This window comes from Gracilinanus agilis, chromosome 4 (genome assembly GCF_016433145.1).
Source record: "Gracilinanus agilis isolate LMUSP501 chromosome 4, AgileGrace, whole genome shotgun sequence".
In the NCBI taxonomy this organism is placed as follows: Eukaryota; Metazoa; Chordata; class Mammalia; order Didelphimorphia; family Didelphidae; genus Gracilinanus; species Gracilinanus agilis.
This window is the reverse complement of record NC_058133.1, coordinates 117,799,455-117,813,697: the sequence shown is the minus strand read 5'-3', so window position 1 is coordinate 117,813,697 and position 14,243 is coordinate 117,799,455. Positions and strand designations below refer to the sequence as shown.

General features: G+C 33.7%; 1 protein-coding gene across 1 annotated transcript in view; it reads left to right on the top strand.

Annotated features, from left to right (window-relative positions):
- The window catches only part of LPGAT1 (lysophosphatidylglycerol acyltransferase 1), a 91,725-nt gene that overhangs the window by 62,098 nt on the left and 15,384 nt on the right, over nucleotides 1-14,243 (top strand). The window contains exons 4-5 of the mRNA XM_044674313.1: nucleotides 3,104-3,377; nucleotides 9,392-9,518. Coding sequence (XP_044530248.1) covers nucleotides 3,104-3,377; nucleotides 9,392-9,518 — 401 coding nt within the window. The remainder of the gene's footprint in view (nucleotides 1-3,103; nucleotides 3,378-9,391; nucleotides 9,519-14,243) is intronic.

Genomic DNA, 14,243 nt, shown 5'->3' with positions numbered 1-14,243 from the left:
GTTGGCAACCTTTTTGGCCGTGAGAGCCATAAACGCCACATTTTTTAAATGTAATTTCGTGAGAGCCATACAGTGCTCACAGTGCACACTCCTGTAACAGCGCCTGAAAAAAAATTGACTTTATGGCTCCTGCAGAAAGAGCCATATCTGGCCCTCAAAAGAGCTCGAGAGCCATATGTTGCCGACCCCTGCTCTAGGGTATGCTACTGGTAAAATGTTTAGTTTTCTTTTAAGTGGTTAACTTGAAAGGGTAAATGGAATTTATTATGTTTATAATATATTATCTAGCAACTTATGTCTTCTGTAAAAATCTGCAAGTGAATAAATAGGAGTCTTCAAGCCCCAAAAAAGAGCCATCCCAAAGTAAGGACACTCAATTAATTCTCAGGCTCAGAGCATATCAGTCAAGAAGCATTTGTTACATGTCTAATATGTGTCCCAGATTCTTTGCTACATGCTGGGCATGGAAAGATAAAAATTTCAGCTTTCAGATTTAATTTACTACTTTTGATTCTAGCTTGCAGTTATAATCAGAGAGCAGAAAAGCAAATGATAGACCTTGGCAAGTACTTTGTAGAACTTAGAGTCCAAGGTGAGGAGTCAGTGGTTGTTATTAGTAGGATGAGGCCCACCAGACACTCTGCCTAAGTAGAAAATATAGGCAGCTGTGAAAGAAGGAACAGATGTGGCAGCACCTGCAAGCATAGGGACCCTTGGAATCACTGTAAAGGCAGCAGTATGGATAACAAGTTTTAAGCAAATACCAATATTGTGAAATCTAACCAAAGTAAAGTTTGAGGTACTCTCAGCACCTGTTCTTCATAACATTTTTACTTAATAGCACTCAGATTATCTTGTGGTAGAAAATATCCCCATCTACTTTTCTAGCCCCTGAAGAATCATTGAAGGGGAATGGGTAGTAGTCAGTTTTTAACTGAACCACCGATTAGAATAGTATAGTACCATTATCTGGAGAATTCAATGAAATACATCTCAATAAATTTTGAGCATATTGTTGCCCACAATACAGTGATTGCTTATCAAAATCACAATTTTGTTAAATATATTCTAACTAAAACATAGGGACATTTTAGGGATGTTTCTACCACAAATGGGTAAAATATAAAAACATTTAATTGCTTTAATTAAAGGGCCAGATTTCAATTACCTGGACATTTTTCATATTCAAAATCCCTTACTCCCCCAACAGTGCTAGGTAAATGAGATGTTATAGTAAATCAGGTTACCGAAATTGTTGGTATCTACTATGTTGGAATATATATCAAGTTTTCTAGCTAAAGTATTATTGTTTTATCTTAGGTATTCTTTTCCTTGTTACCATTATTTAGAATAGATTACAACATGGATTTAAAAAATTAATACTTTGCAATGAACAATGAAAATTAAATAGTATACTCTAAAAAAACTCTACATTTATATGGTGTTTTAAGGTTTGCAAAGTGCCTCACATGTTAACTTATTTCATCATCACAGTAACCTCGAGCATAGTAGGTGCTCTTATTAGCCTCATTTTACAAAACCAAAGCATGAAGATTATCTAGGGTAATTTTTCTTGTTCAATAAGAAATGGAGTAGATAGGATTGAGGACTAGAAAGAGAACTTCCAGAGTCCAGAGCATTAAGATTTCTGGAAGAAGATTGAGCCTATTGAAGGATGATAACTTGGAAAGCCAGAGAGAAAAATATCTTTCTTGTTTGGGAGTCAAGAGGTAGGAAAAGAAGAGATTATCTGGACCTGAAGGCCCAGGATTACTTTACTAGAAGTGCCTGAGCCATGATTTGAACTTAGTTCTTCCATTCCTTTACCGTCTTCACTGTGGCACTTTACTGCTTAGAAAATAGTCTTTTCATGTGTTTACTTATGTTTTATCACTTGAGGGACCAGAGCACTTAGGTGTCCAAAAGGAGATTGGTCCTATTTGAGGATGATAACATGGAAGGCCAGAGAGCAAAGTATCTTTCTTGCTTGGGAACCAAGAGGTAGGAAGGGCAGAGAATTAGGCTAGGTTCTTGGTCAAGGAGTCTACACTGAGGAATGAAGCATGAGAGATTCAAAAGGGAGGGTAGGAGATGATTATTGAAAATAAATATTCTGCTCTAAGACCCAAATTCCCACACTTGAAACTAAGAGTTGGGCTAAGCAATTTGGAGAAATCTCAAATAATATCAACAGCCTTACCAAAATCAAAGTAGATATAATAAAAGTTATTTTTTTGGCCTTATGAAAGTTTGGGGGGAAATTAAGGGCTACCCCCAAAAGAATGGAGTTTAGGGCTAAGGAATGACTTAAAGCTCAAGAGACGATAGTTCTTTGTTGCCCTTTGATTTTAGTCCCTTTTTAGAATAACTTAAGCTTTACAATGTTTATAATATGTAATAATAAAAGTTAACATTTACATATTGTTTTAAGATTTGCAAAATGTTTTACAAACATTATCTCATTTGAGCTTTATAACATGCCTGGGAGATGGGTGCTATTATTTTCCCCTTTTTACAGATGAGGAAACTGAAGCTGAGAGAAATTAAATGATTTGATCAGTGTCAAACACCTAGTAAGTGTCTGAGGCAAAATTCAAATTCACGTTTTCCTGACTCCAAGTTCAGTGCTCTCTGTCCACTGTGACATCCGCTGATTGTTGACTTGATTTTGGTTAAATAGAAACTTAAGAATTATATGGAAAATATCTGTGAGTTTTTTGTAATAAAATGGCTAGGAAAAGTAGATTATCTGCCTTGAAATTAGAGATAAATTTCCTTTTATGAGAACTAAAAATAAAGTTATTATTCTTGAGAACTCCTAGCAAAAATTGAACTAGAAATTTAAAAAGAATTAGTTTGTCTGGAAAATCTATCTGAACCAAAAAATAGTGAAATACGAGTTTTGCAAATATCTGCAAATTCACAAAGTTATCTTTTGCATCTATTTTCCTTTGGAGATAAGGAGAGGGGGATAGGGTTGGCTATTTCTTTTTAATCTTGAAATTAACTTCATCCAAACTAAGTTGAACTTAATTATTTGTTGTGTTTTTTTAAATAGCTATTTAAAATATATCTACTTTATTCTCCTTGTGTGTGTCTCCAGGGAAAGTCTCATCGAGACCAGCAACTTGTTCTTCTCAAGAAACACCTCAAACATTATTACAGGAGCCGAGATCGGAAGTGGATTGTTCTGTTTCCAGAAGGTGGCTTCCTCAGGAAGAGACGAGAAACAAGTCAGGCATTTGCCAAGAAAAATAATTTGCCATTCCTCACACATGTCACCTTGCCAAGACTTGGGGCAACACAGATTATTCTGAATGAACTTGTAGCACAACAAGAAAATGGAACCCCAGCAGGTGGAGATGCTAGGGTGTTAGGTATGATAGATTTTTTTTTTTAACATATGGGAGAGCTATTGTTCAGTCGAATCCAACTTTGGTGACTCCATTTAGGGTTTTCTTGGCAAAGATCCTTGAGTAGTTTATCATTTCTTCCTCTAGCTCATTTTACAGATGAAGAAATTGAGGCAAACAGGGTTAAGTGACTTGCCCAGGGTCACACAACTAATCATGGATTTGAACCTGGGTCTTCTGTAGTTCTAGCTACTTTTCTGCCTAGTTTCCTAGGAGAGCTATAGGGTTTTCCTATTGGAAAATTCCAGAGAGTGGCAATACTCATTTTTAAAATTTTACTTTTGTTTTCCTGTCAAAGGGAACTAATATTTTGAGAGGAATAAAAGAAGCTTTTATTTGTTGCATGGTGATACGGATTTTATTCTGTGCTCACAAGCATATTCCTATATTCTTATGGTTTTATTTATCTGTTTTGGTTATTGAAAAATGTGTTTGTTTACACCATTGTTCTGGGTACTTGAGGTGAAGCAAAATAGTATGAAACTTGGACCCTGTCCCACAAATTTCCATAGGAGAAGGGTACATTTTGTCCAAGCTATTATTCAGTTTTTATTTATGTAGATTTATGAATTGTTAGCATTTTAATTATGCACTGATAGCTTAGCACACATACTCTCAAAATTTGTCACCCAAGATTCCTCATCTAAAAGGGAAGTCCTTATTCAATAGTTTGAATATATATTTTTTCTTAATTAAAATATATCATGAACCAGAATTTTTTCTCTACTTTAAGTCATGAGTTCCTCATATTAGATGGAGAATTTTTTTTGTAGGTAGAGAAATACTTTTACATGTATCTAAGCATCTTGTGGCGTTTTCCAGGCTCCTCCTTTGTATATCCATTAAATCAGTGCTGTACCTGATATTTCATTTCATTTTGTGCTTTTATACATTTTAGTGTTACTCTCTTAGAACACTTATGGCAGGCTAATTTGTTAATAAGCTAGTAATAGCTGAATATAGGAATTTGTACATTAAAAGTAAATAAACACTTTATAGAATAGATTTCTATAATCATCAAATTCTGATTTATGGAAATATTCATTCCTTATGTTTCTCTTATAACTCATTTTCAGCTGTTAGTCTTTCCATGCAAATGCTCTAATACCAGCTTATTTTGTGTTGCAGGATACTTCTGTAATTCCCCACATAATATAATCCTTAATAAGTCCTTCTCTTTAGGCTCATTGTGATAATTTCATGACCCTTTCTTCACAAAAGTGGTGAGAGCAGAGTGCAGGGTCTTTGTAGGTCTTAACAAGCTAGAAAGATTTCAAGGACAGTTTTGATGATGTTTGTTATCCAAGGACTCTTTTAGCAAAGTTCAGTTCAAAGTTATTACTGAATTGGTTTTATGTTGACAGACATTTTAGCCATAGCAACTCACTCATCTACTAATTTATAGAAAATTGTAGTCAGAATTATTGGAGTAATCACAATAGCCAAATCATTAATTACTGAAGTACTAAATATGTTAACATTTTGTCTGAATATTTGTTTGTTTTTCCTTTTAAAACCATATTTCATTTTATCGTTTATTTTTTTAAAACCCTTACCTTTGGTCTTGGAGTCAATACTGTGTATTGGCTCCAAGGCAGAAGAGTGCTAAGGGCTAGGCATTGGGGGTTAAGTGACTTGGTCAGGGACACACAGTTAGGAAGTGTCTGAGGCCACATTTGAAGCCAGGACCTCCTGTCTCTAGACCTGGCACTCTATCCACCGAACTACCTAATCTGCCCCTGATGTGATTATTCTCTTGATACTGATTAAAGATACTGATTGATACTAGTTTCATGATTTATTATAAACTCTTCTCTATCAGTGATGATGGAACTATATTTGGACTCAGCATCACAGTCTCTGCTGTGCTACATGAAGAAATAGAAATGATGTGAAAGAAGATAAAAATGGGAAAAGCATGAAGTAATATTAGTCCAGAAACCTAGTCTCTCTTGAAAGTGACACCAACTTGAGAGTATTAATGAATTAACTCTAAAGACATTGTAAGAGAAGGAAACACATATTTTTATTAAAAAAAAAACACAACAAAATCTCAATAATCACTAATCTATATTATTGCTTTCCCATTTCTAGATAATCTTTGAAAATTTTGTATATGTATATGCATTGCGAGCATCCTTGATTAAAATATGAGAAGGAAAAAAGCATATATGATAAATATGAATAATATATGTGAATGATATCTTAAAGCTTACCACATTATTGAAGGGTATAAAAAATAATCCCCATTGTGCTATTTTGTTTTCTTGTTAATGGTTATAAAAAATTGTATTTTATGTAGTAGAATACCTCTTAAAGTCTGTACTCCACAAAGCTCTCCTCCATATATGAGTAATAATGCAAGAGTCCATGAATGATGGAATAACAGAAATCTTTTGTCTGATTATTAATACCAAGTGAGATATAAAGCAAAAGGATCAGTGCACAGCAGACATTTCCTGCTATTAGGGAGGACACCTCCAGACTCTGCTTCTTAGCTATGATATGCTTGGATTCATTGCATCACTCACCAGAATATTTCAGCCTAAATGAGGGTCGTAAATGCCCGGGCGTTCAGCCTAGCTCTGCAGCATGAGAGAAGAAAGAGATGAATGCCTTGTGTGAGACAGAGAACTGGTCTGTTCAGACATAGAGATTCTTTTTAATGACCAGTTAGAACTACCCTCATCTCTGAAGATTTAAATTGGAGAATCTCTTGAAGGACTTTGGACAGGTGCATGGTGATATTACAGTTTCATATTATAATAAATTATGTGGGAGAAGTAGCAGAATAGATGCCATTAGAAAAAACCACAAACACAGTGGACTGATTATAGAGTGAGAATGGGGGGCTTCATGAACAAAGTGTATAATAAAGCAATGGCGTAGTTCCTGGGGATAGAAAAGCAAAACTCTCTCTTCACTTATGGGACCTAATATTCTAGGGCAGTGATGGGCAAACTATGGCCTGCAGGCAAGGTGCAGCCCTTCTCCTTCATGATCTTTCAGTCATTAATAGGGCTTAGTATTACAAAAAATACAAGAATTTTGTAAAATGTATCATTTTTATTTTTTAATAAATTATATTTAAATAAATATATAAATATAATTTTTTCCCTTTCCTTTGGCCTCCTCTTTAAAAAGTTTGCCCATCACTGTTCTAGAGGGAAAAATACACAGGTTAAGTATAGAATATTTATAAAATAAATACAATATTACTTTGGTGGGCTGTAGTGAAAACTATCTGGAGGCATCAAAAAAGGTTTATTCTAGATGCTGCAATTTGCAGGGCTCCAGAAGACTCTGGTCCAGTTAAGGAAGGGGAGCATTTTAAGCAGTAAGTAGGTGATTGGGAGGAGGAGATTATGTAAAGGAATAGAATCAGGAGACACTTTAATTAGAGGAAACAGCAAGTAGACTATTCTGCTGAGTATAGAATGAGTGAAGATAATGGAGATAATAGATGTAGGAGTCGCAGGTCAGTATGACAATTGAGGACAGAATAAATGAAGGGAGAGAACAAGTTAAGAGAATGAAAGAATGTGATTAAATGCCTTTGTTTAGGAGGTGGAAGAAAAATGTTAATTCAGTGAAAGGGCACAATTAAAAGTTTGTCAGAAAGTTAAAACCAATGGAAATGTGCAACGGCCATGGGTGGGGGAGAGTGGTGGGGGGTGAAGGGGAAAGTAGGAGCATGAATCATGTAACCATGTTAAAAATGAATATTAATAAATGTTTAAAAAAGTGTCAGAAAGATGAGAGGTTGCATGTGACATTGTCATGGCAGTCAGGAGATGAAAATATCAAGAAGGGTAAGAACTGGGATAGAAGAGATCAAGAAGCATGAGAATGTGGGGGGAGGGGGAGAAGCCACCATGTAGCATGGGCCAAAGGTTAGAAGTCAAGAACTTTATCTCTGAAGTTCTTTTCAGCTCGAAAATTCAATAATAAAATTAAATACTTTTTAAAAATAGGGTTAGAATTGAGTAAAAGTTTCTTGTTACTCAGAAATGGAAGAGCTCTCGAATCATGTATTCAATTCCAAGAAGGGATTATGTGAATGTTAAGGAGTTGGTGGTAGCGATTCAAATTAGAGTGGTCACAACCTATATTTGAAAAGGGATACCTGAGAATAATAAAGTTAGGGAAGGAAAGAAAAGCTTTGTTGTCCATTCATTTTTCAGTTGTGTCTGAATCTTTATTGTCTCTACTTGGGGTTTTCTTAGCAAAGATACTGGAGTGGTTTACCATTTTCTTCTCTAGCTCATTTTGCTGGAGTGAATAGGGTTAAGTGGCTTCCCCAGGGCCACATGGCTAATACGTGTCTGAGGCAAGATTTGAACTCAGGAAGAATTTTCCTAACTGCAAGCACAGCGCTCTATCCATTGCACCACCAAGCTACCCTGGAAAGAAAAATAGGCTGGAATGAAAACTTGTTTCATGGAACAAAAAAGGAGGGACTATAGGTTTAAAGGAAAGAGCAAATAATTGGCAAATAGCTCTGGCAAGTGGGAGCAGAGGTGTGCTAGAGGAAAATTTAGTGAAGAGATATAGTAAAATGAGAGGTGATTAGGTCCTGTAAAGAACTTATCATTGGATGAAGAAAAAGAATTGAGTATTGAAGTAATTTAGGAAGAATTAGCAGGGCTTTTCCAATGAATGTGCACAAGGCACCTTTGAAAAAATAACTAGCATCCCTGATTTTAGCTTTGTGTTTGATTTCCATAAATCATAAATTCAATAAATATAAAGTGTATGGTTACCAAAAGAGGATGTCTTCAGTGGCAGCAAATACCAAACCCTGAAATGAGCTGATCTAGTCACAGAAGATTATATCTAACAGTTTTCTTTTCTATTTGTTGTTTTTGATGAGGTACTTGATTGCTAAGCTTCTCTAATAATTCATATCTTATTTAAAAAATAGATGGAAAGAGTCTTCTATTAGAAAATGAATGCTCTTAATAGTTTGACTGCTAAAGAAAAGCTTGGAAGTAGGCAAAAGTCTTAGAAGTCATGAACTGAGGAAAGCAGCTTATCCTTAATAGATCCATTCAGTCATTTCTGGTGGGATTCTAAATCCTAAAGGTAAACAGTATTGACATACTGAACCCATAATGTGGGAGAAATTTTCATTTTTTAATTTGAAGAAAAGGATACTTGATGGAAATGTTTTTTGAACAAAAATTCTCATGATTCCTGGCAATTTCTCCCAAAGTAAAATCATTTTTATCCAATTTATCTACTTTAAAGAATTGTAATGCTTTAGAAGGGCAATTAAAGATTCCAAAAAAGTTATACTTGAAAGCCCAAGGACAACCTAGATGGCATAAGGACATTAATATTTTAAAACAGACCACATCTTTACCATTTCCCAATTGACTGAAAAATGTGAAATAGGAAATTCTATTGTTTATTGATTATGGAAAAAACTATTTGATTTTTAGTAGAGCAGTTCCTTAAAAGCTCTCAACAAGAGTTCTCCCATTATCCATATATCAAAATCACATAAAAGAAAGATTGAACAATAGAAATAATCATCTTTGATGACGTTTTGATCATAAAACATCAGTCAAGGCATAAAATGGGTAAATATGATTATATAACTTTGTTATAAATTTCCAAAACAGACATATCTGTTCAAATATAATAACAAAAACAGATTACAAGCTAAGTGCAAATTGTTTTTTGTTTATCCATACTATTATTTGTCTCAGGTCGAATAATTACAAGTTGACTTGTAATACTTTAAAAATTTGAGTTCTTTAAAAACATTCATTTTAAAAAGATACAGACCAAAGAAATGCTTGATTTTATCCTGAGTACATCTTACATGGTAGCAGCACCAAAGGCTGTAGTATTTCCTAATAGAGTTTTATTTTTATGCTATCTGTTATTAAAAAATTAATCATCAGCATTTATTAACAAATATTATAAAAATTGGTTCATTTTTAATCATTTTTCTTTCTCTTTGTTCTTAGAGAGCAAACCAAAAGGCCTCCAGTGGGTCATAGATACAACCATAGCTTATCCTAAAGCTGAACCTATAGACATCCAAACCTGGATTCTTGGATATAGACGACCAACAGTCACTCATGTTCATTACAGGTAGGACAAATTCTGACTCCAGTCCAATTTTAATGCACTTTTTACTATTTGTGTATCATCATGCAGTTATTATGTTCAATGATCAAATAGTATGAATAGTTTTCTAGGATTCTTCATTTCAAAACTTTGTCTAAATGTAGGAGAAAGACCAAATGGATTTGGAAGTCATATAACTCGATTTTGAATTCCGTATTTGTTACTTATTCTGTAACCTGTGGCAAGTTCATACATCTTTGAAAGCTTACTTTATTAGTTTCTTCCCTAAATCCTAAAAATATGTATACATTTCCCTTAGCCTATTAAAAAAACTTTTGGTTGAATCTTCTATACTTTGAAATTATTGTCCTATTTTTCTTCCCTTCATGGTCAGACTCCTAGAAAGACACAGTCGATATTCACTGTCTCCTCTTACCTTACAGTTTCACTGATCTTGTTCATCAATTCCTTGTAATGTGGCTTCTGCTCCCACTATTCTCTTGAAACTGCTCCAGTTACTAATTACTCTCTGTTTCCAAAATAAATCTCATCCTCCCTGGCTTTTATACAGTATTTCACTTTGTTGCCTCTCACTTTTTTTTTGTTGTTGTTGTTAATATCCAGGCTCTTGGCTTGCATAATGCTCCATGCTCAATAATCTTCTCCTTTTTCTTAATATTCGTGTTTTCTTCACTGGTTCTTCATTATCATTTTGCCCCTAAACAGGACCATTTTTCATTGTTGTGTTCTTGGCTCTTTTCTCTTGTAACATTTTTTCACTTGGTGATATCATCTATCTTTTGTTATCATCACTACAAAATCACTCCAAAGTCTCTTCCTCAAGTCCTGACCACCCCTCCCCCCAGGTCTGTCTGTATTTACAGATATTTTAGTAGGAAAAAAATATACATATATACACATGGAGTCTTAGGCAAGATTTTATTTTTTCTTACATATGTGATATTGTAATTCTGAAGTTAGGAATATGTTAGGATCATATTATAATATATGTAAAGCACTTTATAAAAGATCAACTATTTTTATTTCTACTATTAAATGCACAGAAACTCTGCAAGAGGATAACATCATAGCATGAAAGATAGTGGCATGATTAGAGAAAAGGAAAACAGGAATTATGACAAGATATATAGTTTAGTGGTATAAATGATATATGAATGGTATATAATCATAGTAGTTTATTATAAGATCAGAGAGCATTAAAATTTTTATCAGCAATCAGGGGAAGTTAGAATCTTCTTATTAAATTTATCAATATACTTTTTGTGAGACTTTCAGCAAATTACTTAAATTTATTTGATAATCAACTTCCTCTTCCATAAAATGAAGATTGGAAATAATGATCTCCCCTCCATAGAATAGATATTCTAGCAATATAGGACTGCTCAGAGTCCCACATATCTACCTATATTTTGATTCATCTCTTTCTTTGCTTCTGTTGTCTGACATACAATACTCCCTTCTTTCCTCTACCTCAACCTGTTGAATTCTTTACCTAGTCTTTAAAGTCCAACTGAAATGCTATTTCTTCCAGGAAATCTTCATCAATTCTTGTTAGTGATGACTTTCCACCTTGTATTTCATAAAGAATTTTGGCTCCTTTCCAATGCATTCATTCAATAAGCATTTTCTCAAAAGTGTTTATAGTGATATGCATGAGGCTTCTTAGTTGCCTAGAACTTCTTTTGTTTCTTAAGCATGGGCCTTATTTTCCAAAATACTCTCCTTTTCTGCCCACTTTTGACTTTTAAGGCTATAATTATCAAAGTATATATTGATTTGATTTGTAAGATTTTTGTCAAGTACTTTCTCGAACTTTCTCTACTAATTTATCTTCTGTAATTGATACTAGCACCTAAGTTATACTGGTATTCATGATAGTCTCTTTGTTTATGCTCATCTTGAGCTGTACAAGACAAGATGACCAAGTATCCAGTGAAATGATGCTTTTTATTGCCCTTTGAGACATGATGAAACCAACTATGTCAACTCCTCAACCCTTCCAAAGAGAACTTGTGAACCCTCTTTCCATTTAGCTGGGATTTCTTTTAGAAGTAATTTTGTCTTATGTTTTTATAAAAAAATATCAAGTTTGAATTTCAGTAATATGTTAACTCATTGGTGATTAAACAAGGACTTGAAATTTGTAATTTCAGAATTAATATAAAATTCATATGATTCTCAGCACATTCTACTCCTTTTCTACCTCTTCACCACTGTCACTGTGAAAGTAGAAGGGAGACCACAAAATAGTGAGCCATTATTTCTCACTGTTTTGTGGGTTATTATAACCAAAGATTTATAAGAACATGGATACATCATGCATCCAGGTAGATATCAAAATTTTTTTTCTCTGCACCTTATTCAGAATGAAGACATTTCTATTTTGAAATCTTACTAAACTATCCCATAGGGATGTTATGAGAATAAATGAAATCTTTGTGGATAACAATGCCATTTTGAGCTCTTTAGTGATTTCAATGACATATAAAGAATCTATTTGTCCCTATTGCATAACACTTACCATTTTGATCATGGATTGTAGTTATTTATGTGCTTGTAGACATAGACTGTCTTCTTTATCTTTGTATTTTCTAATCTAAAGAACATTACTTTGCTGGTAGTAGACCCTCAATATTATTGAATTGAATATTTGTGGGTATGCAAAGCCTTCAAGTAGTAGATATGTTTGCAACTGATTAACTTAAAAGTTATTTGTCCATTATCTTTTGCTTTTGGAAAATAATTTATATATCACACATCTGAGATTATTTTAAATATGACAATTTGATTTAAAACTAAAAGTAATTTTGTTACCTAGTTCTTAAAAACAGTAATAACACCTACTTTCTAAAAAATTCTTGACAAATCTATTAATAATTAGAGCTAGCATCTACCTGTTATATAAAGTTTGCAAAATGTATATGTTAGCTTATTTGATCCCCATAACAACCTGGGAGGCATGTGTATTATTGAAGAAATTGAGGCAAACAGGTTAAGTGACCTAGGGTTATCCAGCTATTAAGTGTTTGATGTAGTAGTCTAATTCAGGTCTTTCTTGTCTGTAAGTCTAATGCATTTATCTACTACATTCTCTACTAGGCTAATAAAATCTAATGCTGATGTTTCTAATATAAAAGTCCAAGTAAAGTATTGAGTATATACTTTTAAAAGTCCTGCTCTATAGATATACCTCTATAAATTGTTCAAATAAAATTACTATTTATAATTTATGAATATAAGGGCAACACAGATCTTACTGACCTATGATCTTCCTAAAGATGAGAAGACCGATTTTTAATTACATCAGCATTCAGGTCAATATTGTACATTTGTTTATTCAACAAATATTTCTTGGTAATAGAGTGGTCAAGAATAATACTAACTAATAATAATAACACCACATGCTATTTATTCAATAAAAATCTATTGAGCAAATTATTCTCCTAATAGGTCAGTGATAAGTGATAGCCTTAAGATATTGTTAACCAAATAACAATTTGTGTTAAGATATTGTTAACCCCCTTAAGATACTGCTAACCAAATAACAATTTGTGTCACCTATTAGTACCTTAATAGTATCTGCATTTATTTGTTTGTTCTTTCATTAGGTCATACAATCTGGAATATTCACTTAAGAATTAGGCAATATTGGAATAAAAGCTGGCTTTAGTGAACTTGCTTAAAGAGAGAAATATGAGTTATTGTTATATGTTTCAAACTTATTATGTGCAAGGTACCAATAACACTTTATAGAGTAGGTAGAAGATTGTAGTTACTCATTTCAAGGGACTTAAGTTTAAAAGAATGACAAGACAAGCAAATAGCATTAGAAAGACCAGCTGCAAATGTGCATTGCTTCACTTATTACAGATAGTTTTAAAGATGGTTCCACTGACTGTTATGCACAAATTTTTGTGACTGAAAAGATGTATATTTTACTTTCCTTCTCTACCTTGTTGAAAAGACAGTAATTTGTTTTGTGATTCCATCTCTTAAGTTCTTATTTTCTTCTGATATTTCTATTGCCTTCCTCACTCCTTTTAGTTTGTGGCTGTCATATTACCAAGATACTGTATCTACCACTGGGATGAACAGGTTACGATTTTGCTATATCATTTGAAATTCTCCTTCAGTGGAACTTTAAAGCATATCCAACAACTCACCAAGTATTTATGATAGTCACATTTTAGGTTATCCTGTTGCCATACCAGTAATATGTGTCCTTGGTTTTCTCAGAAACAGAGCACATGTAGCAGAGCAATATTAAGCAGCGCTTAATAGCTGAGTCATTCAACTCCGACCATCCTTCTCTTTTCTAAGGAGAATGATCTGCACTGGAAAGGGCAGTTTAAAAAAGGTTAATAGGAAGTTGAAATTAAGATTAGTAGGTAGAAAAAGTAAAAAAGCACTTAGCTAACTTGATGAGTTCAAGTCATCAGGACCAGATGAACCACATACATCCCCAGGTACTAAAAGAGCTGGTCAGTGTGATTGCTGAATTATTGTCATGGCACAATCATTAAGAATGGAAGAACTGTAGGTTCAGAGATAAAGAAATGTTCTGTTCTTCACAAAGTCAAAGACATTGACTCTGCAGCAATGGACAAGTGAGTGTGAATTTAATTCCTAGTAGAATTTTAGGCTTCATGGATGAAGGGCTGGCCTTAAATCCAGAAGACCTGAGTTCAAGCCTAATCTTCCATGCATAGGCAGTGTGACCCTAGACAA